This window comes from Quercus suber, unplaced genomic scaffold (genome assembly GCF_002906115.3).
Source record: "Quercus suber isolate HL8 unplaced genomic scaffold, Cork oak 2.0 scaffold_152, whole genome shotgun sequence".
Lineage (NCBI taxonomy): Eukaryota > Viridiplantae > Streptophyta > Magnoliopsida > Fagales > Fagaceae > Quercus > Quercus suber.
Window position 1 is genome coordinate 616171 of NW_027069613.1, and position 26609 is coordinate 642779.

The 26609-nt window shown below is 33.7% G+C and overlaps 1 protein-coding gene across 1 annotated transcript; it reads left to right on the plus strand.

Moving 5' to 3' along the window:
* Window positions 1-11524: 11524 nt before the first annotated feature.
* Window positions 11525-22740, plus strand: LOC112012948 (enhancer of mRNA-decapping protein 4). Its single transcript, XM_024045316.2, has 12 exons — window positions 11525-12514; window positions 14089-14138; window positions 14213-14369; window positions 14512-14730; window positions 14990-15118; window positions 15265-16851; window positions 18742-19098; window positions 19174-19293; window positions 19404-19574; window positions 20625-20789; window positions 20945-21067; window positions 22208-22740. Exons 1-12 carry the CDS (start codon window positions 11681-11683, stop codon window positions 22514-22516), a joined length of 4221 nt encoding a protein of 1406 aa, XP_023901084.2. The 5' UTR covers window positions 11525-11680; the 3' UTR covers window positions 22517-22740.
* The last annotated feature ends 3869 nt before the right edge of the window (window positions 22741-26609 follow it).

The following is a 26609-nucleotide window of genomic DNA, read 5'->3' on the forward strand; positions in this document are numbered from 1 at the left end:
AATATCTTATTCTTACTCAAATTTAATTGTTTTTGCAACTATTGAAACAAAATACAACCAAAAAAAAAAAAAAAAAATTAATGACACGCAATCAAGAATGTAAAAAAAGGGGCAAGATTTAAGTACAGTATTTAGGTGAGGTTCCCTCTTAAAATTTTGTCATGTGGCTTTTTTTTAATGGAATGGAAGTATATTTTTTAATTAAGTAGCCACACAGCTTTTTTTCTCATGTAATAGAAGTATATTTTTTAGTTAAATAATTACACAACAGAATCTTAAGAGAGGAACCTATGGAACAATATCTAAGGTACTGTACATAAGTTTTGTCTACAAAAAAAAAAGGATATTCAAGTTTTTATTTAATCAAAACGATATTTGCATTCTTGAATAGGCGTGAAACATACCTATATATATATATATATGATGCAATTTTTAAATTTGTGAACAAGTTTAGTATGATTCAAATCACTATTTCCACTCTTATTGACTTTCTATCTTGTTTATAAAATAGAAAATTAAAAATAACAATTTTTTACTGGCTCTTATTGTCTTTCTATCTTATTTATAAAATAGAACATTAAAAATAATAATTTTTACTAGAAAAATTATTGAAATCTTAAAGGAAACTAAGAACAAATGCACCACATATCGTGCAAAAACTTGGCTCACAGTAAGGATGAGACACAATAAGGATAGCATATAATTAAGGTGGTGGCAGACGCAAAAAGGATTGAAACTTTGTCTTGAAACATATAGCCAAAATTTACTTTATAACACACTATTAGAAAAATTTTAGGAGAATAGCACCCAAATGAAATTTTTTAGTTATGTAGCATATTTTTGAAAAATTCGAGTTTGTCACACTTGAGTTTCAACCCAAACTAGAGTTATTTAATGGATTTAGCATCCTCAAAGCTGTATAATTGATTCAGTGGCTAGAATTCCAGATTTTTGAATAAGGCTTATGAGATCTGACACTCTGTGAATTCCTAGATGACGAATGTTGTTGACTCTAATGTTAGGAAGGAATGATTAATGTCAATAGAACAGCCATTGCCTACCTGCATCTATCTTATTAGATGAGAGAAGAGTTCCTACAAAAGCATATACTTGAGTTCTATGGTTTGTAATGACCCTGAAACTGAAAGCATGTACTTTTGGATAATATTTTCCATAATTGTTTTTGCTAAATTAAGATGGTTTGAGATTGAGAGATATCTATCTGGCTAACATGGCCCATATTCATCCAAAATTCTTTCTTGAGCCCAAGACCCGTCACTGTTTACATAAAGTATCCCAGGCCAAAATGGCCAAATACCATTTTTTTTTTAAATTTTTAGCAAAAAAACACGGTTTCGGAAATAAATATCAAAGTACCACTTTTTCTACAACTCGAGTTTCAAAAACTCGAGTTCCTCATCAATTCTGCCACCGTGGCACTGCTGAGCTGAAATTTGTGTGATAAAAAAAAATTATTTGGTACTCGAGCTTGGTAAACTCGAGTATACCAGGCTCGAGTACGTTTTATAAATAAAATGCAGATAAAAAAATTTACACGGTACTCGAGTTTACCAAATTTGAGTACCGTGTAAATTTTTTTTTTTTTTTTTTTGGGATAATCAACAAATAAACATAAAGGTAAAAATAAGTGGCTTTTTTATGTTTTTATTTATTTAAACAGAAGCATTGTAAAATATAGAGATTTTAATTTCAAAATATGAATTTAATTTCTGCATTAATTAAAATTGTTCATTGTTTTCTCATAAAAATTGTTCACTGTTTTCTGTATAAACTATTTTTATGATTTTGCATAAAATTATTTTTTGTTTAGCATTATTTAAGAAATTGTTCACTCTCTTTTTTGCATAAATTATTTTCTGTTTACTGTTTAAAAAATTGTTCACTGTTTTCTTATAAAACACTTAGTGAAATCGTATTTTCTAAATTTAAACGCCAAATCTGAATACTTTTTCATGTTTGAATTTCACAATAATCGAATATAATTTTCTGCATTGATAAAATATGTTTCTACATTAATAAAATTTGCTCTCTGCACATCATATTTATTGTATATTCAAATTTACTTACTGCATTCATAAAATCTGTTTTTTGCATTAATTAAAACTGTTTACTGTTTTCTCATAAAAATTGTTGACTGTTTTCTGCATAAACTATTTCTAGTATTCTACATGAAATTATTTCTTGTTCAGCATTATTTAAAAAATTGTTCACTCTCTTTTATGCGTATATTATTTTCTGTTCACTATTTAAAAAATTGTTCGCTGTTTTCTCATAAAACACCTAGTGTAATCGTGTTTTCTAAATTTAAAAGCCAAATCTGAATGGTTTTTCATGTTTAAATTTCACAATAATCGAATTTGCTTTTCTGCATTGATAAAATCGGTTTCTACGTTAATAAAATTTGCTCTCTACACATCATGTTTACTATATATTCAAAGTTGCTTACCAAATTGTGAAATCTTAATGGAAAATCGAAATTGTTGAACGTACCAAATCATGAAAATTCAATGGAAAGTTGTGTACATTAGATGTACAAATATTCTGGACTTGTTGAGAAATTTGATTTCGTTGAAAGTACAAAATCGTGAAAATTCAAGAGAAAATTGTGTACATTAGATGTACAGATCGTTCACATTAGATGTACAAATATTCTGGACTTGTTGAGAAATTTGATTTCGTTGAAAGTACAAAATCGTGAAAATTCAAGAGAAAATTGTGTACATTAGATGTACAGATCGTTCGAATTTGTAAAAAACAAAATTTAGATGTACAGATCGTTTGAATTTGTTGATTGTATAAAATCTTGAAAGTACAAAATAAAATTGTGTAAATTAGATGTGCAGATAATCTGAATTAGTTGAAAAGTTTGAATTCGTTAAATGTACAAAATCGTGAAAATTAAATGGAAAATTGTGTACTAATGTATTGATCATCCGAATTTGTTGAAAAATTTGAAATCGTTGAATGAACAAAATCGTATAAACTCAACAGTTAATGAACAGTTAATCTTTAGATTTGCAAAAGTTGAATGTACATAATCATCAATTGTCAGATATTAACAACAACATTTTGTATTGCATAGAACATGTTGACATTAACAACAACGTCTAATGTTCGTAAGTAGAAATTTTTGGAAATTATCATTACTTGAATTTGAGAAGTCTGAAATATCTCTTTTATCATCTAACGTAGTAACTTAATTAATAGACTTGATGGCTCACTCTTGCGCCTTTCCCTTTAGATGCTTCTTAGCTTTTTGGATTGCATGTAAATGGTCTAATCGCCTTTGCATTTGACTATTCTCTTGTTCAAGATGAGCAAGTATGTTGGCAGGTTCATCTCTAGGTAACTCGGCTGAGCGTGCCTTAGGAATTCGTAACCCATGCCTTAGAATAGGCTTAAAAGAAAATCTATTTGTAAGACAACACATTTTTATGGATAGCATACTGAGTGTTATATACATTTTAAATTTGAAATTCATACCAAGTGTTATTTTTTAAAATTTATAAATTCAATTGCATTAGCTACATACTTATTTAATTAAATTTATTTAAGAAAAACTTTTGAAACAAAATGTTTCTCTAAATATTTACCTAAAATTATTTGAATATATTTGCTTTCTCGGATTCTAATTATTTCTATGTACAAAAATTTATTTGTGGACTCTTACAAAATTTACATTATTTTTATTTCTATTTTGTTGAAAATAGATGTATTTTTTTTTTCCAAGAACCTGAAAATACATGTACTTATGTAATTCCCGTGCATTTGCACGGGTTTAAAAGCTAGTTTCCTTAATATGCCAATATACACGTACAAGAGTCTTGGAAGCGTCGGACATATCATGATCGGCAAACCTACAAAACTAAGTACAGATACCATTGCAATAGAGTTCATTTAAACATGAAAAACAAATTCGATTATTGTGAAATTTAAACATGAAAAAGTATTCAGATTTGGCTTTTAAATTTAGAAAATACGATTTCACTAGGTGTTTTATGAGAAATAAGTGAACAATTTTTTAAATAGTGAACAGAGAATAATTTACACAGAAAAGAGAGTGAACAATTTTTTAAATAATGCTGAACATAAAATAATTTTATGCAGAATACTAGAAATAGGTTATGCAAAAAATAGTGAACAATTTTCATGAGAAAACAGTGAACAATTTTACTTAATGAATAGTTCTACATTCAATTAATTCGAACTTTTTTACAAATTCAATTTTTTTGAGGCATTTACCGTTAAGTGATTCATACGAATCATTCATTTTNATCTCATTACAAACAGACTCAAGGTATATAGAGGCAGGATATTAATGACAGATTTGATCGAAGTGATTAATCTATGTGCCTGAGAAAGTCTGGCTTCCATCCTTTGGAGCTTAGAGTGATTTTTTCCAGCAAAGATTCTGTCAAAACTCATCATAGGGTTATGGAAAATCTAATAGCAGATTTTAAAAAGTTAATAAAAATAACAATTGGAATTTACTATTCCATAGAGTCATATTTCTAGTCGGAAATCAGAAACGTAGTGGCACATTAAATTTTTTTAATATTCATTTGTTTCATTCTTATTTATTCAGAATTGAAAGTGAGAAACCTTCTGAAATTAAAATTAAAACCAAGGTATCTCCCTGGTGTAGTTACAGATAGAAAAAGAATTCTAATAGAACAATACAATTAAAAAAAAAAAAAAACGAATCCATCGCAGAAGTAATATAAAGAAAAAAAAATCTTAATAATAAAGGTACTAAAACAAACATTAAAACTGTTAAGAGTATTGTAGCCCATGAAATTGTCGACTCTATGTTATGAGGAGAACTAGGCTTTGAACCCTCAAACATTACTACTAATATTAGTACATTACATACAATAAAAAGAATATTAGAAACAAGTAATGAAAACCCAGAACACAGCTTACTCAAACTCAAGGAATCAAACTTGCATCATTATCTTTTAGATACCATCTTCTTCATCATGATAAAAATATTCCATGTCAAACCATCGGTTATATTGTCAACACTGGTAGTTGACGTTGCGGTATTGGAAGTTCTGCCAAGTGCATTTGTTACCTCTAATGCCTGGCCAACTTCACATGCATCCACACAACATGCTGCTCCTTTGCCAGCACTGAACACTCGGACTCGCTGAGGGGTTTGTGTGTGGGGGGGTTTTGAGGGAGGAGATTGGGAAAGGCGGGGAAAATATGTAACTGCTCAGAGAGAATGGACCAAACTGGACCGAAATGTGCCTTATCTCGTGAGCTTTTGCACCGAAGAGGAAAATACTAATTTTTTTGCTCAACTTCCTGTCTTATCATCAACATTGCGGCCAAGCCAAATCATGCAAAGTACGTACCACTTCTTTTGGACTCATTTCGAGGATCAGACTGAGGATGGCATGGGGTACTCAAATTCTGCTGAGACTAAGACATTCTTATCAAAGGAATTTAAAGTTTCAATCTTATAGTGGAAGAGGGATACATAGCATGAATTTCAACATCTCAGAGACTCGGTGATCTCCTCCAGCAAAAGATTGTGCGGAGCAAGAATGAAAGCAATTGAATAAATTTGAGGATAGAATAGGCCAAAATGATGGTAAACCCAGTTTTAATTTTTGTTTTGGAGTACTTGTTATTCTCCAGACAGTTTGAATTCATTGATTTTATATAGAAGAATAGACCAAGTTGAGGTTAACCCCTTTGTAATTCACCTTCATATTTGTTCTTTTGGGAACTTTATCTGAGCTAGTTGATAGATTTTGTTGCTATTTGATAGAATTAGGGAACACCAAATCTGTTGGAAAAGCACAGTTTTTTACTGACTTTTTTGATGGAATACCTAATGAAGTGGACTCAAAAATAAGATATTATAGTAGTTTTTTCTGACACTCCAATCAATTTTTGTAGTCAGAATTGATATTTGACACAGAAAGTTCGAGTTCATAAATGTGGTATATATGAAAATATTCATTTTCTAGCTGTTATTGTTAAGAATATTATTTTTCCCCACATGATTGTAAAACAAAATTAGAGATTTTGGATTGTTATCTGGAGTGTGCATTGGGGTTATACCATAGTCAATAGTCTTGCTAGGAAGAAAGAATTTAAAAGAAAAAAGAAAGGGTAAAAAAGAAGAAGACGGAAAACTTAGAAAGTATTGGATTGGTTTAGTTTGGTGCCACTTAACTTTCCAGGGTTAAAGAAATAGAGGACAGGGTGTTTGTACAGTGCCAGTGAATTTAGAGAACTATGTCGAATGTTCGTGCACCACGAACAAATTTTCTTGGTGACAAGAGAGTAATTTTAGCATCAATTCTGTTCTCTGATGTAGAAGTTTGACAAAATAGAAAAGTAGTAGTTGACATCTGTTCAGTAAATATTGCTAAAGATATATTTGATTTACAAGAATTATGTGCATTTAATTCTTGAAATAAATTTGCTGGATGGTATATTGCCTAGACTATTACTACACACTTTCATACAGGAAGTTTTGGTAGTTGTGAGTAGAGGGGAAGGGCAAAGTGTTTTCAGCAGAGGAACCTTTCAAATATCCTGTTGATAATTTCATTGATGGGGTACAATTTGTTGGTTAATGATGATGGAGAAGTAACTGATTTACCAAAATGTGTCAATGGATGACAACCTTTTTTTGATTTTTGCTTCTATATTGGTGGCATGGTTTGTATTTGTCCGACACTTACTTGTACTCGTCACATCGGCACTATATTTGGGAGTTTATAAAAGAATGGAATAAATGAAATATTGAAATTGATAGATCATAAAAGAATAAAAAGGAAATGAAAATGAATATGATGTATTTTATCTGTATATAAAAGATGAATTGTAAAAGAAATAAATATATAATTTTACTATCATGGCAGTTCATGAGTCTTGAGCAGAGAGAAATAAATTACAAAATAAATATAGAATTTGTTGCTATAGTTGCAGATCAGGTGTGAGATGCTTGTAGTTTGAGAGGCAATTCACTATCACCAGCACTGTCAGCATATGTGCACATCCTACTCTTACAGCACATGTTTGTAGTCTTATATAGGAAAATAAAGGAGTAGATGTCTTTGTTGTTGAGAGAAATGTGTAATCTCTATCAGAAATAAAATGCTTTGACGTTATCTCCACTTGTCGTTTGTGTGCGGTGTTGGCTTCAAAGGAAAGCAAAATCAGTGAATTTTGAAAAAAAGATATCTATCATTGCCCTCGTTTTAGTTTAGATAATGAAGTGGCTTTTGTCCTTTTGAATAGAAAATACGTTTTGCTTTTATTACATCAAAGGGGAATTAAAATAGTACATGATAGACAATAGGACTTTACAAAATAAAAAAAACCCTATTCTAGGGACTTGACAATGACAAGAGACAGATATGTTTTAGCCTGGTATAAATGTACAATGAGTCCAAAGTCTCAACTTTTTTCACAAAAATTTTCATACCCGAATTGTAAATGATAGAAAATGAAACGGTGTCAGTAGTAAGCTTATATGAGAATCAATAACAACTTGACAATTAATAATGAAATTTGTTGTTAAGATATCGAGTATCAAACATGCATTATTACTCACGTATAAGATTATCAGCTTTCTACCCTACAAAATCCCTTTATTTGTTAATGATGATGAATATTTTCCATTGTTTCTTTGCATTGCCTGGAATTTTTTTGCTTTTGTTCTTTAACTATTTATTCTTGCCACCACTAACAAAATTTAAAATAAAATAATGCAGTTGATACTAGACAAGGAATCATGTGATACCTTAAAACTTTTGTCTCTTTAGGACTTTAGAAACCAAAACTTACCATACAAGTTCTCAAAGATGAATGAGCTTGAAAGTGACCTTCAACACTTCCACTAGTAGCTTTTTACCAAGCAAATCCAACCAATGAATAATCACAAGGAGAAAGATAACCAATGATCATTCTTATGGTTTTTGCAGCTTTAGCCATCGTCCATTCAACAACATTTGACAAATTGAAATGATACATAGAAGATTAACAACCAATGCCAGTCATAAGAATTTAGAAAAGTAAAATTCTTAGTTTATTAACAACCAATCCCATTTATTTTATTAATATTTCTGGTTTTCAAATGATAATTTTGAGAAACAGACGGCCAAAATAATAATTTAGTAATTTAAAAAAAATGATAATTTAGTAATTTTACTATTAAGTTCTACGCGACCATTGATTTATAAAATAAATTATAAACTTTTTTATTGGTACCTGGAAAAAAAAAAAAAAAAAGGCAAATCAAAGAAATGTGTGATTCTTTAAATTAGTTTACCATTAATTTAGTCTCAAAAAAAAAGTTTACCATTAATTTATTATAAAACAAAGAAGAAACACACGGACACTACACGTAGAAAAATCTTTCCACAACGCAACAAATCAGTATGGGCCTATAGCTATCCACATTTTTTTTTTCTTTTCAATATTATATAGTCGACAGTGTAGATTAACATCCCACTTATTGTATTTTCATCTGCGAAGTAATAGATCTTAAATCCAAGGTAATTCATATTCGTTTTTATTTTATTTTATTTATTTAAGTTACATTTCATTTACCCCACTAACAGAAAATTACAATATAACTGGTCAATGATCATGCAATAATTACAGATTGACCACTGATGTCATAGCTTGAATTAACTAGAGGATTTAAATTGAAGAGAGAAAATTGGACTCAACTGGCTAGTTAACTCTGAAACTTCTGGATACAAGTATATTTTAACACATTTTTAATAAAAAACAAACAACAAAGAGCTAAATAAACTAATTTCAAATGCACACTAGTATCAAGATCGAACATGAGTCTAGAAATTCGATCACTCTTTATTATGAAAACCTTTAGTTTCACCATTAATAATTATGAACATAATGGGAGTTATAACCATTACATAAGAGCATTTACCACCATGATGTAAGATTCATGAGAACAAGGAAATGTGCCTTAACAAAATACAGATTCAGATTAGGTGCAATACCTAGGATATTGCACCTGATGCAATAGTAATACACAGTTGAGATTGAAAGTTCAAAAAATAAACTTTCAATTTCAACCATTGAATAAAAAAAAGTTAAAAAAAAGGTTGAAAAGTTAAAAAGTTAAAGTTAAAAAATGAAGTGGTAAAAATTGATGTGAGTGGATGTAATGTAATCACCGGATCCAAATCCAACAAAATACTAAGAACAACTCCATATAAGGAAGAGCTACAACTAGGTATAGGTATGAGCCCACAATAATAATTAGTGAGTAATCTTCTCCCATTCTTATACTTTCTGTCTTAAACATTAGAGCTGTTTAGGCCAAAACCACGTCAATACCGCTCTATGATTCTTCTATTGTTGGCAGACATCTACTAGAACTATCTATTGCCCATTCCATTAACGATTTTAATATATCCCACATTTTTTCATCTCTTTCTTCTATTACTTAAAAAAAAACTAAATCCTATTATGAACAATTCAATTTACATACTTGCTCGATCCCAATTTGTTAGTTTTCTATTCCATCGTAGGATGTCTAAAAAATGAAGCCCTCTTTCTAAAATTAATAAATAAAATTTCTACTAAGATCCCTTTAATTCTTTCTCAAAAAAAAAAAAAAGACCCCTTTAATTTATTTAAAAAGTCAATGCTATTCATTTTCTATAATTTAAATTAATGAGGGTAGTTTGGGAAATTTGTACATTTTTAACAAACAAACAATGCATTAAATGATGTTTTGTTTAAAAAAGTTTGATTTTCTAAACAGAACCAATAATTTGGGATGGAAGGAGTATATGTCAAGAAAATCCTCCAACAGACTTCTCTTTCTTTCTCCTTCCTCCTCTCTTTTTTAGGAAGTCTCTTACATTTATATAATTTTCTTTTAGACTATCTTGGTTGTCCACTTGTCTTCATCTCAACGTTCACTTGAGCATATATCCCATCAAATATCTTTGTCGGTTCTCCATGAGTGGCGGTAGTTGAGTTTGCACTGTTCAGAGGTCTTCTCCACATTAATGCGACCAGAAAAGTTGCTGCAGTGCATTTAATGCGGTGGTAGTAGCTTTTCCTTTATATATTTATCCGTTCTTATCATCTCCATACATGCCCAAAGTTTATCCTTCTCATTGGAATCGCTAGGAAGATCACTCGAACCTCCTAGGTATTTGCTTGATCGAGACTCTTTATATCCGAGGAGAATACGCTCTTCAGTCTGCTGATGCTCTCTTCGGACTATACTCATCGATCATTTCCAGGTATATCTCTCCCACATGGAATCATTCTCAATCACTTTCTTCTTTTCAGATACACCTTAATCTTAAAATAGGGCCCCAGGTCCAATACACAATGTTGGATTTTTGCCCCCACAATAATAATTCCTTATTTTACTATTATAATCTAATTTTGTGGTATACTTATCTATCTTAGTATATTTTCATAAGATATTATATATATATATATATATTTGTCTAAGTAGCAAAATAACAAGTAAATGATTGAAGGATATGATATTCATTATTTTCCTTCGTTCATTTAGATAGTAAAAAGAATACCAGCTCATGAATAAAGCTTAGCTGAATTGTTTCTAAATAAAAAAAGTTGAGTAAAAAATAAAAGAAACAAATAGTAAATAAAACTATTTATTATCTCATATCATTGTAATTTAAAATGATTTGATTTTGCCTATTTAAAATCTAAAATACATAAATATTTAATCCAATCATCCAAATTATATAAACAAAATTAATAGATCAAAGGAAAAAAAAACACAAAATTATATAATAAGTCATTGTTATTGTCTCATATTATTATAATTTAAAACGATTTGGGTTTTGCCAATCTAAAATCTAATATGCATAAATATAAAGTATATATATAACATTGGGTCACTCTACCGTACCCACCTATTTTTTAAGTGGGTATGGTACCCATCCAAATCTTAGCCGCATATTTTTATTGATTCAATCCTGACCATTTATTTAGGTTTACTACTAAACCTGATACTGGTAGAATAGGTAGTGTATAAAATCAAAACAAAAAACCAAAGGAAAAGAGACAAACGAGAGAACGAAAGTCGGTTTAAAAAAATAAAAAAAGGGAGAATGAAAGACAGGGGGACGAAGAAGCAGATCTTCCACCATAAGCAATGTGCCACCGCCACCACCAACACTCACCATCCTCCTCCTTTATATCATCCGCCACTGCCACTGGTGAGAATTTATTTTTTTAGTATTTGAGAATTTGTTTTTCTTTCTTTATTTATTTGATTTGGGTATTTTTTTTAGGTTAGCTTTGATCTAGGTATTTTAGTATTTAGAAATGTCTTCTGTAAGAATTGGGTTTTTTTTTTTTTTTTTTTTTTTTTTAACTTTTGAGTATATATATTTCACATATTTTTTTTGATAAGAAAAAAAAAAATAAATTCAAGATCCTATTAGTATTATTTACTATTACTAGTATTTATTTATATAATTATTATATCATTTCATTTCACCTCGTTCTTTCTCTCCATAATTTTTTTCCCTAAACTTTGGTCTCTTCCTATCCCCCACTTCTTCTTCACTCCTAAGTCTTCTCTTCTTCTTTTTTTTTTTTTCTGCAAAAGGCCTGGTTTTCTTTTCAGATCTCACAACGCCATCTCTCTCTCTCTCTCTCTTCCATGGCTTCCTCTGCTAATCCAAACCCCCATCACCACCAACAGCAACAACCCATCACTCCTTTTGACATGCAAACCTTCTTCAATTCCATCCCCCAATCTCAAACCCCAACATCTCCTTTCCCTCCTCCCTACTCCTTCCCTCCCCAATCCGCACCGTTTCTCCATCAACAACAACCCCAACAACCCCAACAGCAACATCAACAACAACAACACATGCCTTATCACCATCACCACCCTCAATTTCTCCAAAACCAAAACGCCCCTTTACTACACTCCCAGCGCTCTCTCTCCTACCCAACTCCTCCTCTCCAACCCCCAATCACCATCTCCACTTCCACCTCCTCCCCTTCCCCTTCCCCTTCCCCTTCTCCATACCCCAACTCGGGCGGCGCCCGTCTCATGGCCTTGTTGGGCAACATCCCTTCCCCTCCGTCCAATCACGACCCCCCGCCCCCGCAGCCGCAGCCGCCTCAGCACCACACCCCTCCTCCTTCTCCTACTCCTACCATGATGGGTATCACTCTGCCGCCGCCGCTGCCACTCCACACTGCCGGGTCCGGCCCCATCCGGATGCCCAGCAGTAAGCTTCCCCGGGGCCGGCATTTGGTGGGCGAATACGTGGTGTATGATGTCGATGTTAGGCTCCCAGGGGAGTCCCCGCCGCAGCAGTTGGAAGTTACGCCCATTACCAAGTATCAGTCGGATCCTCAGCTCGTCGTGGGGCGGCAGATTGCGGTGAATAAGGCGTACATTTGTTATGGGTTGAGGCAGGGGAATATCCGGGTTCTTAACATTAATACCGCCTTGCGGTCTTTGCTTCGAGGACACACTCAGGTTTTAGCTTTAACTTCCATTGCTGGCATTGGATTTGAATTGGGTTATTTAGTTAGTTATCAATGGATTTTTGTTGGGTTTGATTCAAAAGTGTTTGATTGTACTTTACTTGTATCGGCATTGATTTAGTTAGTTATAATGATATTTTGTTAGTGAGAGATTATGGTTTGCTTGGACATATTACTGCTTATTGTTTTGTGGCATTGGGTTGAATTGGTTTGTTTTGTGAATGGATTAGTGCTTTGTTGGGTTTGATTTAATAGTGATTGATTGTATACTTGTATTGGCATTGATTTAGTTTGTGTTGCAATTTAGTGAGTTAGTGATATGTTTTAGTTGTATTGGATTGATTTTGTTAGTTATGAATGGCGTTTTGTTTGGATTATAGTTGCTTGGATGGAAATTAGTTTGTGTTGCAATTAGTTAGTTAGTAATGGTCTTTTTTTTTTGGGGTATGTTTTATGACATGGCTTGGTTAGTGAGTAATTGGGTTCAACTTTTGTTGAAATGAATGGGTTTTTGTATGTTTTATGACGTGGCTTGGTTAGTAAGTAATTGGGTGCTTGGTGTAAACACTACATTGCAGCCTTTGTTTCTAGGTCATAGTCAGTTTAAATTCAATAGTGACGTAGTTGTTTGGATTGATTTGGTTCCTGTTGCAATTTAGTTAGTTATGAATGGCTTTTTCTTTGTTTTATAATAAAACATATGTGTGGTTTGGTTGGTGAGTTATTGGTTTGAAGTTGTGTGGAATGAATGGTTCGTTGCACTTTGGGTGATGTAGTTTTTGTTTTTTTGTTTAGATAGTGATAAGTTACAATTGGTTTTTGATCTTGGAAGAATCGTTTAAGGCGAATTGCGCTTTCTTGAGAAGTTGGGCAGGCAATCATTAGAGGGTGTCCATAGTTAGCTGAAGAATTATTGTCAACACTCTTATAGGTTTTTTTTTTTTTTATTGATAAGTAAATGATTTTATTCTGAAAAAAACTATCTCATGAACAATAGAAAACACAAGATAGCCCAAAGAATTGCATCCACTGTCACTATGGCATAGGACAGTCAAGTATTCACAAAATAATATAAGAAAAGAAGTCTTAACTGCAGTCCCAAAACTTCCACATCTTCAAAAGTTCTGTAATTCCACTCCCACCATAAATCCACATTAGACACAAAGGAGCTAATTTCCTTCCACACAGCAGAAGAATGTTTACTGAACCTACATATCTCCACAATGCATAACCCAGAAATATATATGTTGTAAGATGAAATTTAAGAATTTTTAATGGACAGTTTTTATCATAATAAAGACTCCCAAATGTATGTTATATGTGAGTTTGTTGGTCTTGCTTTGTCTAGGATTTTGGTACCTGATGATATTGGCTATTGCTTTCTTTAAAATTGAAGTTTCATTTTTTTAACTGGCATTCTTCTGGGTTACAAGTTTGTTTATCTTAACTCTTTTTTGTGTTATTTGCTTTCTGCTGATGCTTATTCTAAAGGCTGAGTGATGAAAGTCCTTTTTTTTTTAATTACTTTATTCTTCTACGAATCTGAGTGATGTCTTGTTTTCTCAGAGGGTCACAGACATGGCTTTCTTTGCTGAGGATGTTCACCTTTTGGCTAGGTAGCTTTCATATCATCATTCATAATTCCCATCCTTCAAGTTATATGGGTTTGCGGTAACGTGTTTTTGTGCAGTGTTGGCGTAGATGGACGAGTTTATGTGTGGAGGATTTCTGAAGGTCCAGATGAAGAAGATAAGCCTCAGATAACAGGAAAAGCGGTTGTTGCCGTTCAATTTATAGGAGAGGAGGCAGCTGTGCATCCACGAGTTTGTTGGCACTGCCACAAACAAGTAATGAATTCTTTTTTAAATCATCTTTTATACAAGAGTTTGCAGCTTATAATTATATTTCTTTCCCTGGTTACTCCTCTCAGCTGTGAAGTTGCTTGATTATATTGCTTATGAGTTATGACTAATACACACTTCTATGCAGGAAATTTTGGTAGTTGGGATTGGAAGACGTATTCTGAGAATTGATACTACAAAAGTTGGGAAGGGTGAAGTGTATTCGGCAGAGGAACCTCTCAAATGTCCTGTTGATAAGGTCATTGATGGGGTCCAATTAGTTGGTAATCATGATGGAGAAGTGACTGACCTATCGATGTGCCAATGGATGACAACCCGTTTAGTTTCTGCTTCTGTTGATGGCACGGTTTGTATTTATCTACTTCTTTGCTGCTTTCCTTATTTCAAAGGTTTATGTAACTGTTTGTTTTCAAAGGTTTTCTAAAATGACTGTCAGTTTTTGGATTCCATACATCCAGTGTGATGTTTCTTGGCATTTTTAACTTAGCAATATATGTACATGGGTGTGTAGTCACTCATGCAGTACCTGTTGTATATTCTTTATGATCAATAAAACAAAAGATGCTCATGGTTTTTCTTTGAAAATAATGTATGTTGTGCAACAGATAAAGATCTGGGAAGATCGCAAGTTTGCACCGCTCATAGTATTAAGACCATATGAAGGCCAGCCTGTTTGTTCGGCGACATTTTTAACTGCTCCCCATCGGCCTGATCACATCATACTTATCACAGCGGTATATAAGCTTGTTGTTAAGTTCTTTATTTTGTTCAATCTAATTCACTGTGGTGCTGGTTGTTAGATCGCCAATTCTGATATATTTAGGCATTTGGCCTCCAAATATAGTGCTTGTTTATTGAATTGTATAAAACTTGTTTGCAGGGCCCACTAAATCGAGAAGTGAAAATTTGGTCCTCAGCAAGTGATGAAGGCTGGCTACTGCCGAGTGAATCTGAGTCATGGAAGTGTACACAGACATTGGAATTGAAGAGTTCAGCTGAACCTCGAGTTGAGGAGGCATTCTTCAATCAAGTTGTGGCATTGTCTCAAGCAGGCATTCTCTTGCTTGCAAATGCTAAGAAGAATGCGATATATGCTGTACACTTGGACTATGGTCCTAATCCAGCAGCAACGTGCATGGATTACATGAAAGAGTCTACGGTCACTATGCCAATTTTGAGTTTTACCGGAACGGGTGATATATTATCTCATGGTGAACATATTATTCAGGTTTATTGTGTCCAGACTCAGGCTATTCAGCAATATGCTTTGGATTTAGCCCAGTGCTTGCCACCACCACTGGAGAACATGGGGTTAGAAAAATCGGATTCAAATATTTCACGTGAGGCAACTAGTGTTGAAGGATTTGTGACTTTGGACCCATCTGGAAGTAAACCTACTGAGATGCTGTCGTTTGCTGGTTCAGTACCCAAACCAACTATACAAGTAAGTAGCTCTGAGACTGCAACTGCGGTGAGGTATACTATAAGTTCTGGTTCAGCTGAGGCAGCCACTTCAAAAGAAATTAACAGTTTAAGTACTGAATCTAAAGCTGTTGGGGCACCCGTAACTAGTGATGTTGATAGTGTTTATGTCACATCACCACCTCTTCCTTTGACTCCTAGGTTGCCTAGAGAGCTCTCTGGTTATAGGAGTCCAACAAGTAGCTTCGAGCCACCTTCACTCAGTGTGCCTGTTGGAGACCAACCAGTTAATGATTATTCAGTTGACAGGCAAGTGGACACCGTTCATGCAAACATGTCTGATGTGTCTTCGTTGGATGATGATTCTAGTGTGCTTAATCCTCGTATTATGTTCAAACAACCAACTCACCTGGTAACTCCCTCTGAATTGAAAGGAAATTCATCCTCTGGAACTACTAGTGTTCTTGATGGCAAGAATGAGGGTGAGGCAAGTATACAGGACGTGATTGTCAGCAGTGATGCCACTAATGCTGAAGTGGAGGTGAAAGTAGTTGGTGAAACAAGATCTATGCAAAATGCTGAATTTGGTTCCCAAGGAGATCCTCAAAATCTTTTGTCAGAAAATAAGGAAAAATACTTTTGCTCCCAGGCTTCAGATCTTGGTTTTGAGATGGCCAGAGAATGCTCTGCCTTATCAGCAGAAACTTATATTGTAGAGGAAGCTCGGCAAGTTGGTGTTAATGAAATAGAAGCACTGGCCCAGCCTTCTAATGCTGATGAGGATGAAGTCCAAGACTCCACAAAGGATTTCTCTGGGAAGGTTTCTGAGTCATCTTCATCCACAACAGTACCACAGTTGTCCACACCTAATACAAAAGGGAAAAAGCAGAAGGGAAAAAATTCTCAAGCATCAGGTCCATCTTCCCCATCTCCAAGTGTTTTCAATTCAACAGATTCTACAATCGAAACAGGCGGGAATACAAGTCTCCCCCCTACAGAAGCTGCTATTTGTCAAATTTTGTCCATGCAGGAGATGCTCAATCAGGTTAGCATGGTCAAATACATACCCCTCTCTACATGCTTTACATTTTGTCCCATTATTTTCTGCTTATTGTTTTTACATGCTCTAAACAGTGGTCATATATGGTAATTGAAATCACTGTAAAGTGGTCAAATATAAGTATGTCTTATCATGTGTTTGTGTTTTAAGAGTATATATATTATGTCATTTATGTATTCACTAAGTTTTGATGGTAGGTAAGACTTTTTTTTTTTTTTTTTCCTGGGTCTTCAATAAGAACCTGGGACTTACCTATCTAAAAAAAGAAAATGAGACTCAGCACTTACGTGGCCATGGACAACTCCTTTCTCATTAATGAAATTGGAGGGTGACATTCATCGTGGAATCTTTGGACTGTCCTGCAATCTATTCATGGCATATACCTTAATATTGTTATTTTATTATAAATATCTTTCCAAAGTAAATGAGTAATGCTACTGTCATTTCAGTCCTTCTATAGTCTTTGGTGATATGCTCTTGAAATTTGGGGTTCTTGGCCCTAAGTGCTGAATGGCACATTAGGTTAGAGCCCAGAGTGCTGTACAGCGCTTAGGCCCAGGATTGGCAATCCCAGCTCCGATTGTCTCCGGTCTTGCATGGTGGTTCCCTCTCACTCCCATGCAGGTGGTTCAAGCTTGGGATGACAAATAAGATCTCAGATTGTAGAGATTCTAAGGTTACACAGGCTTAGATTGAGTTAGTTGTTAGTAGGATAAGATAGAGTAGTTAGTTACAATCCCTAGCATGCTAATCACATTTAACATGTGTTAATCAGAAAAACACATGCTGGAATTATTGGTTGCACTGGGGGAATAATGGAATCAATAACATGAGGCCATGTGGGCAAATAATAGATTTCTCATTTGATTTTCAGCTAATATACTCCCTGTGTACTTGTTGAATTTTTTCTAGTAAATTTATTACTTAAGAAAAAAAAAAAGATTAGCTCTTGTCACAGTCCATTTGTAGTGTCCATAGTGGCTGTAAGGGGCTGCCAGCATGTTACAACCAGGCCACAGCCAAGTACTGAAGTATGGCAGCTTGGAGCAGGCAATTTACTACTTGTTAATGTCCAGCAAGTCCAGTCATTAGTTCTTCTTTATGATCAGCACTAGTGCTTATGTTGTATGATATGTAGTTCATTTTACTTGTAACAGCCTTTATTACTTGTAACAGAAAGTTAGTTAGCTAAAAGATTGTTAGTGATAAGTACAATAGCCTATCAGTTAGTTAGAGGAGTTTGTTAGGCTCTAGCCAATCACATGGCAGGTTCTTGTAACTAACTTCCTTGCTAATTCCTTCTCTTAACTCATTCATACATTCAAATTATTAACTCCATCAACCATCAATCTTCCACATACCATTCCAAAACCCTACTGCAATACCATCAATCCCTAAAACATTTTCCTTCGAGAACCCATCCTAAATCACATCCACACTTGCTGCCCTAGCCTTGGCTGACCCTCTCATGATCTAAATCCCACATCCAAGCCCTCCAAACTATCGACTACTCACATCCACACTTCCGCATTCAACCATAAACCAAACCCAAGATCCAAGAAACCCAATTCACTCATTGTTCCCATTCAAGATTCTACTTGAATTTCCTGAAGAACGTTCAGACCATTAACATTTGGTTCTTATTAAGCATGGGTTGAGAATCAGATACAGGTACAATTGTTCATTTTGACTCTAAAATTGGCAACATACCAGGAATAATTTGGTGAGCAGAAAAAGTTATTATGCTTCTGCATCTTGTATGGTGCTCTTTCATTAATATTACATGCTTGGCCTGTCTGCTTTCTACTCATCCATCTTTAATTGTCATTTTCCTTTTTCTTTTCTTTTTCCCCCTTTCTTTTCCATTTCATGCAGCTCATGGCAACGCAAAAAGAAACGCAGAAGCAGATGACAACAATGATATCTGTTCCAGTTAGCAAAGAATGTAAAAAACTCGAGACAAATCTAGGGCGGAGTATGGAGAAAGCTGTCAAGGCCAATACCGATGCTTTGTGGGCTCGTCTCCAGGAAGAGAATGCCAAAAATGAGAAGTTATTACGAGACCGAACACAGCAAGTTACAAGTTTAATGAATAACTTTATGAAAGACATGCCAGTTATGTTAGAAAAAGCAGTGAAGAAGGAAATGGCTGCAGTAGGACCAGCTGTAGTTCGCTCAATCACTCCAGCTATTGAGAAAACAATATCTTCAGCTATTGCAGAGTCTTTTCAGGTTAGAATCTTCAAGATCTTGCTCTTCTATAAGTTTGTTATTGTGGCAGGGTCTAATGGATGCTTTGTGTTGTAGAGAGGAGCGGGTGATAAGGCCATCAATCAATTGGAGAAATCTGTTAATGCAAAACTTGAAGCTACTGTTGCTAGGCAAATCCAAGCACAGTTTCAAACTTCCGGCAAACAGGCTCTTCAGGTAATTATAAGTTTGACTTAACATAGTTTAAATGATCTATTGATTAAGACACAATGTATATATAGGGGAATTTTATTCTAATGACATGAGCAATCTATCTTTTATTACAGGATTCTTTAAAATCAAGTTTTGAAACATCAGTTATCCCTGCCTTTGAGATGTCATCTAAAACCATGTTTGAGCAAATAGATGCTACATTTCAGAAAGGAATGGTGGAACATACAAACGCAGCCCGGCAGCACTTGGAATCTACCCATTCTCCACTGGCACTTGCTCTTAGGGTGTGTATAGATGTTTCATATCACATAAATCATTAGAAAGCGGGTCTCAATCTATTGTCCTTTTTATTTAATGAATGTTTATCCCTTTCCTCTTATGGTCATGAATTTAAACCTTATGGTTTTCAATTTAGACAATTACGTTGGATTGTGTAGGAAATGTAATAAGAAACGTATGTGTATTTGCTGTTGAAAACATTTCACCATTGGTTACATTAGATTGCTTTGAACTGGCTGTGCTATAATATCAGCAGTTCATCACTGCATATCTATAAATAATAGGGTCATTTATACGGTGTGCTTTTCATATGTATTTCTACATTAAATCTTGAATGTCTTTTAACATTTTTACTCCTATTTGCTTCCCAACAGTATCCATTTTTATTTTGAAGCCATGTCCTAATATTTGGATTCTTGAACTTCTGTTTGTTTGAGATGATATGAAAAAATAATTCAGTACAGTGACAGTATGGTAGGTGAGTGATGACTGTTGGAAAATAGTGGGTATATATAAGGTTAAACAGACAGTGGACTTTTTCTGGTCAATTCTTATTGAATGACAGTGTTTGGTCAGATGAGAAAGTATTTTGGGGTTGATTCTGCTTATACTTTTTTTGATGTTTCTGCTTTTGGAGAAAGAAAAAAAAGTTTCATTATGCAAGTTCTCATTTGTTTGTTGGCAGCCATGTACTTCCCCGATACACTCATATCTTGCTATTCTCTTAATTGGAATTAAATGCACCTCCTATGGTTCTCAATTTTTTAATATTAGCCTGTTTTCTTTTATAATTAATCTTGTGTATTGCTTGGTTCAGATACTTAATTTTTTGTTTTATTTCTTAATATTTTATTGTTTGGTTCAGACTTTTGGGTCTTATGCATGATGTGAATGATAACGCTACACCTTTTATGTAGTTATTCTAGGCTCTGAGTAATTGAAGATAAAGCTGTTGGACATGTTAATTGCCCTTGCCTGTCTGTTACTTAGTTTGCAGCTATCTACACTCTGTTTGTATTTTCATCTGATTTTGAACTTTTTATGTAACTATGCAGGATGCGATTAATTCAGCATCAACAGTTACTCAAACTTTAGGTGGAGAATTGCTCGAGGGTCAGAGAAAGCTTCTATCTCTTGCAGCTGCAGGAGCAAACCCAAGTGCAGTAAATCCCTTGGTCTCCCAGCTGAGCAATGGACCTTTGGGTGCTCTCCATGAGAAGGTCTGCACTGTTTTCTTAATTTGGTGCTGATTTTTCAAACCCATAATGTGAAGATCAATATGTGGTTATCAAATGTTTTTTTTTTTGTTTTTTGTTTTCCTATACAAGTTTCGGTTGGCTATACTGACTAGAAGCACTCTCAATATGTGTATTAGGTTGAGGTGCCTGATCCAACAAAGGAGCTATCAAGATTGGTATCTGAGCACAAATATGAGGAGGCCTTCACTGCTGCCCTACAAAGAAGTGATGTGTCTATTGTATCCTGGTTATGTTCTCAGGTGTGCTATTTAGCCAAGAAACAATAACTCAAAATATGCATTAGATATTTTTTTTACTCAAAATTGTTAACGGACTAAAAGTCTCTAGTTGCATCATCATCAACTCATTTACTCTTTCATTAATTGTATTCAATCTAATTTGGGAATAAGGCTTAGTTACTTTCCCTCCTTTTGACAAGTAATCAATTCATGAAAGAAAAAAGGGTGTCACTTTCCTATTTTGCTTTATAATCTTTAATTACTTATAATAAAAAAAGAACTAATTTACTTTCCCAAGTTATCTGGAGTTCCACCAAAGTTGAGAGTTGAAATTTACTGTCACTTTGGTCTGGTTTGGAATTGGATGAAATCTTCAACTTTAAATTTATGTATTGTTCTTGAAATTATGTAAAACTAGTGTATAATCCGTGCATATGCACGGTACAATTAAAAACAACATAATTACATATATATGAATTTAAATTATACCTTGTTTAAGTTGTAGATATATACATGAGTTTTTTTACTCTTTTTTTCTTCTTTATTTTTTTATTTTATTTTATTTTTTGGAGATACACATGAGTTTACTCTTTTTTATTGGGTTTTATTTTTTTATTTTTATAGTTTATTTATATTAGACTCTTTGTCTTCTACACAACATTAACTCACTTAAAAATTAAAAAAATATATGGATAGGATACGTGACGCAAAATTAGACTACAATTAGAATTCAATTTGAAATCTCCAAGAGGGAGCTTCACACACATACATTTAAATTAGGCTAAAGTAGAATTTCTATCTTGTATAAAAAAGGAAAAAGAAAAAAAGAATTCAATTTGAAATCTAATTGGATTTTCTCTCAGCTTTACCTATTAATATATTTATATAGATTCTACTGGTTTGTTAACAATGGGAGTTACATATCACCAAATTGGATTGTCTTCTATGTGCTTCTCTGTTGCACAATTTTAGTAATATTCTACAAAGAAAGGCCTTAGTTCTACTATGTAATTGCTTTTTTTTTTCTTTGGTTCTGTATCATATCTTTTCCATTTCCAGACATGCTGCTGGTAATTAATTTTAACTTCTTAAATGAACTCTTGATAGATAGATAGAAACCATTGCTAAAGTTTGTCTTTCTGCTCCTTTTTACTCTTTCAGGTTGATCTACGTGGGATCTTGTCAATGGTTCCTCTCCCTTTGAGCCAAGGAGTACTGCTTTCACTTTTACAGCAGTTAGCCTGTGATATCAGTAATGATACAACCCGAAAACTTGGTTGGATGACAGATGTTGCTAATGCAATAATACCTGCAGACCCAATGATTGCAGTGCATGTGCGGCCCATCTTTGATCAAGTCTACAAAATACTGAACCATCAACGTAGCTTGCCTACAGTTACCGGCGCTGAGCTCTCAAGTATCCGTCTTCTCATGCATGTCATCAACTCAATGCTGATGACCTGTAAATGACTTTTACCTTCTCCACACCATTGTGCAAATACATGAGCTAGACCTTTTCAATGTATTGGCGAATTTGTACAAATCTCACAGGGAAGGGTCCCAACAGTATAGGGTAAAATTGTCCTTAGAATATGTGAAATAGGCTAGTTTCTTCAGGTTCATATTTTGATTTCGTTTTCTTTCCCTGTCAAAAGGTTTTTCTGCTGAAATGAAATTTTGCATTTTCTGTACCATCCTTATCTCTTTTCCCTGGTCAAATTGCACTATGGAGTGTTTTTTGTTTTGTTTTGTTTTTTGCATTATGGAGTGTTTATTTGTAAACATCTTCACTTTCTTTTTGGAATGAGATTTACTTTCTAATCAAAACACATGAAGCTCAATTTTAACTGTTCTGGCAGGTGGAGTCAAGTATCCAGGGTTTACTCTCCAAGGGTAGCTCTAATGGGCCCTGCCTTGGTGAGGTTTTACGTCATCTCAAAAAAACAAAACGTGCACACACATACACATGAAGCTCAATTTTAGATGCAAGATATTATGTGATATCTACTCAAACACGTTTGTGTTTGTATAGTATTATGTGATATCTATTTTCGCCTAGGCAACAATGAGCTTTACTTGAACAGCTTCTGGGGCACCTTTAGAAGTCGTATTTGCCTTAACTTTGGTATTTCCTTGTGCCTTAATTTGAGTTCCAAACACTCTTAGTTTGTGTTTGTATACCAGGCTAGTATTTTTTTTTTTTTTTTTAATACAGTTTAATACAGAAAAACTTTATTGAAGACCAAGACAGGCCGAAACAAAACAGTAAAGGGACTGCACATAAACTTACTGACATGCCTCTTTCAAGATTACATTTACAACGGCAAAAGTGCTACTCCCTAAATCAAAAAATCCAAAAGCAGAATTAAGCATAGACCATCTAGCTTTGAGTTCTCCAAAGAATAAAGGTTTTCATTTAAGATGAGGCATGATGCAAGATAACAGGTTCGACCCATAATTTACTACCAATAAGTCTTTGTTAAGATTGAGGAGCATAGGTCACTGAAACATTCTTTTGATGCCTGGGAATCAAAATATTCATTCTTAACTTTTCCAAACCCAATACTCATCCTGTTTTGATCCATCATCTATCTTTTTTTTTTTTTTAAAATAAAATAAAAAATTTGTTATGATCAATGAATTAAGAGAGAAGTTATCTTATACGTCCGATATATATGACTCATGTGAGACTGACATGTGGGGCTTACATATCAGTCTCACATGAGTTGTATACACCAGACGTATACAAGATTTTTTTCGAATTAAGATTATGTTGGCTAGACATGTATTTTTTTCAGCTCACATGTCAGTCTCATGAGAGTTGTATACGCTGGACATAAACAAGATTTTTTCGAATTAAGATTATGCTAGCTAGACATTTATTTTTTTTCACTCAGACATTGCTATGCCTAGATTGTGCACAAAGTTCCAGTCACAAAACTTAGTTCATAAATACAAGTTATAACTCATAACCCTTAGTTCATAAATACAAGTCATAACTCATAACCCCTGAAGTGAGTTTGCACTTCTACATAAAAGCTATATTTTCACGTCCACAACATATGGAAAGAAGCACAGCTGACAATTTCATTGATCCATAAATTACATAGATTCGAAAACTGCCCGTCAGCTTCACATGAATTTCAAAAGATGAGTACCTGGCTAGAAACTTCAACGAACTAATTTTCTTTATGCTTCCTTGTTGCACATTTTTAGTAATATTCTATCAAGAAAGGCCTTTGGTTCTATTATGTAATAGCAGTGCTTCTTACTTTGGTTCTGTATCATAATATCATTTCCATTTCCAAATATGCTGCTGGTAATTAATTTTAACTTCTTAAATGAACTCTCGATAGATTCTTAGAAATCGTTGTTAAATTATGTCTTTCTGCTCTGTTTTACGCTTTTCAGTTTGATCTACGTTGGCTCTTGTCAATAGGCTAGTTTCTTCGGGTTCTTATTCTGATTCCGTTTTCTTTCCCTGTCAAAAGGTTTTTCTGCTGAAAAGAGTTCAACAATTGATTCACAAGTAAATCATATTTATTTAATTATTATAAATATTTATTCAACTATGCCATTGTAAGCGTACACCTCGTCTTGAAACCAGGGATCCTCACAAGGTCAAAATACTATGTTTTCTTTAGGAAAGAGTAAATGTCATTCAAGCCTTATCTAAAACGAATTACAAAAACATCAAATTTCACAACCATCAAAGTGATGCATTGGATGCAAAGATCAAAGAACCCCAACGCAAAGATCAAATTTGTACTGTCAAAGTAAACCCTTGTAATTTAATGCCAAAACGATGTGAGCATGATAAATTAATTTTAACTCGAAAATCCCATTGGAATATGTTTTAAGAGAAGAATTTAATTTCAGTTGAACTTAGTGGTCTAATGGCTTCCCACTAGGTACTAAGTGACTAGGTGTGAGCAAGGTTTCCGATTTCTACATATTGGGTGGGTAGGGGTATGGTAGATTTAGGAATTACCAACAAAGATCCATGCACACACACACACACAAAAAAAAAAAAAAAAGAAGAAAAAAAGAAAAAAANAAAAAAAAAAAAATTAAAAAAATGGATGAATGTTTAGTAAAAATTATGATTTTTAAATTCTTTTAAAAATTGATACCATGGTTAAATAAAAAAACTGAAAGTATTAAAGCTATAAATTTCTTTAATATGGGTCACAGATTTGGAGTTAGTGAAAAATGGGGGAAACGGAGGGTAAATTGAAATTTGGGTTTACTCAAGGCTGAGTATAGACCTTTGTATTAAGCATGCCAATTGGAGATGAATACCAAGTCTATGGGTCGATCTGCAATTTGGCCATGATCAATCATATATGGTTTTTTTTGGGACCTTTTTCAAGGTTAAATTGTTGAATTTTTTTTTTCCCGAATTTCAACCCCAATAATTGCAACATGGAACCCAAGACCTGCTAATCGACACTAAACTTGTCCAATTAAATTTTAATATCAATAAAATTCAAGGAAAATATAAAATGTTGGCTATTTAAATTAAATTGTGTACATGCAATCACATGATAAATTTCAAATTGATTATAAACTTAACTAATCCCAATTAACTGTGAGAGGCTTTGGCCAAACGAAAACCCATAAGGGCATTTTAACTGAAAATTTAGACAAACAAAACAAACACAGCATCTTTGCGGTTGATTCTTGCATGGTTATTTTGTAGTGAATCAGACCATGCATTGATAGGATTATGTATTGGATTGGGTCCTCTTGGTACTTTGCGGTTGATTCTTGCACGGTTATTTTGTAGTGGATTAGTCCATGCACTGACTGGATTATGTATTGGATTGGGTCCTCCTGGTACTTTGCGGTTGATTCTTGTACAGTTATTTGGTAGTAGATCGAACCATGCACTGACTGGATTATGTATTGGTCATCTCAATCACAAGGTATTTCACCATCCACACGCATTCACTAGAATTTATTTTTTTAGCCGAAATACAATGATTAATAAATGGAATTAGGGTTTATCAAATGCACACACATTAAAACAAACATACAAATTGATTATAACATTTTTGATGATATGATATGAATGTTAGCCACCATAGTCTAGAAGACTGGTTTCATAGGTAAAGGTGGGTGCCTAACAACTTCCCATCTTGTAACGTAGCCTCCAAGCTTAGATAATGGGTTGATACATCAATGCTTATCCATGTAATTTTAAATCTTTAGATTGTAACTAACAAACAAAACCATGTACTTTATCTTAGATTGTATATAGGACCAAAGTCATGTAATTTCCTACTATCAATGTACATTCGTTCTTAAATCAATAAAATGATGAATTTTTCAATTTTGTTTTTCTTATTTCTTCCAATAATTAAGTGGTGACTCCATTGTAAAACCCATAGTCTAAAGGGGAAAATATAATCAGTCAAACATCCAATTTGAGAGACAATAATAGGACTCCACCCATTCACATGGGTTTGGCCCAACGCCAAAACGGGTTGAGGGCGCGGTCTCTCACAGTAGCATAAAAAATTTTAACCAAAACCTCTCATGTTATAAAGATTTTATATAT

Excerpts from the sequence above, each read along its gene's own strand:
- LOC112012948 (XM_024045316.2), top strand. The coding sequence starts at position 11,681 with ATGGCTTCCTCTGCTAATCCAAACCCCCATCACCACCAACAGCAACAA. Across the intron at positions 14,139-14,212 it reads GATGTTCACCTTTTGGCTAG|TGTTGGCGTAGATGGACGAG; the intron begins GTAGCTTTCATA and ends GTTTTTGTGCAG. Across the intron at positions 15,119-15,264 it reads ACATCATACTTATCACAGCG|GGCCCACTAAATCGAGAAGT; the intron begins GTATATAAGCTT and ends ACTTGTTTGCAG.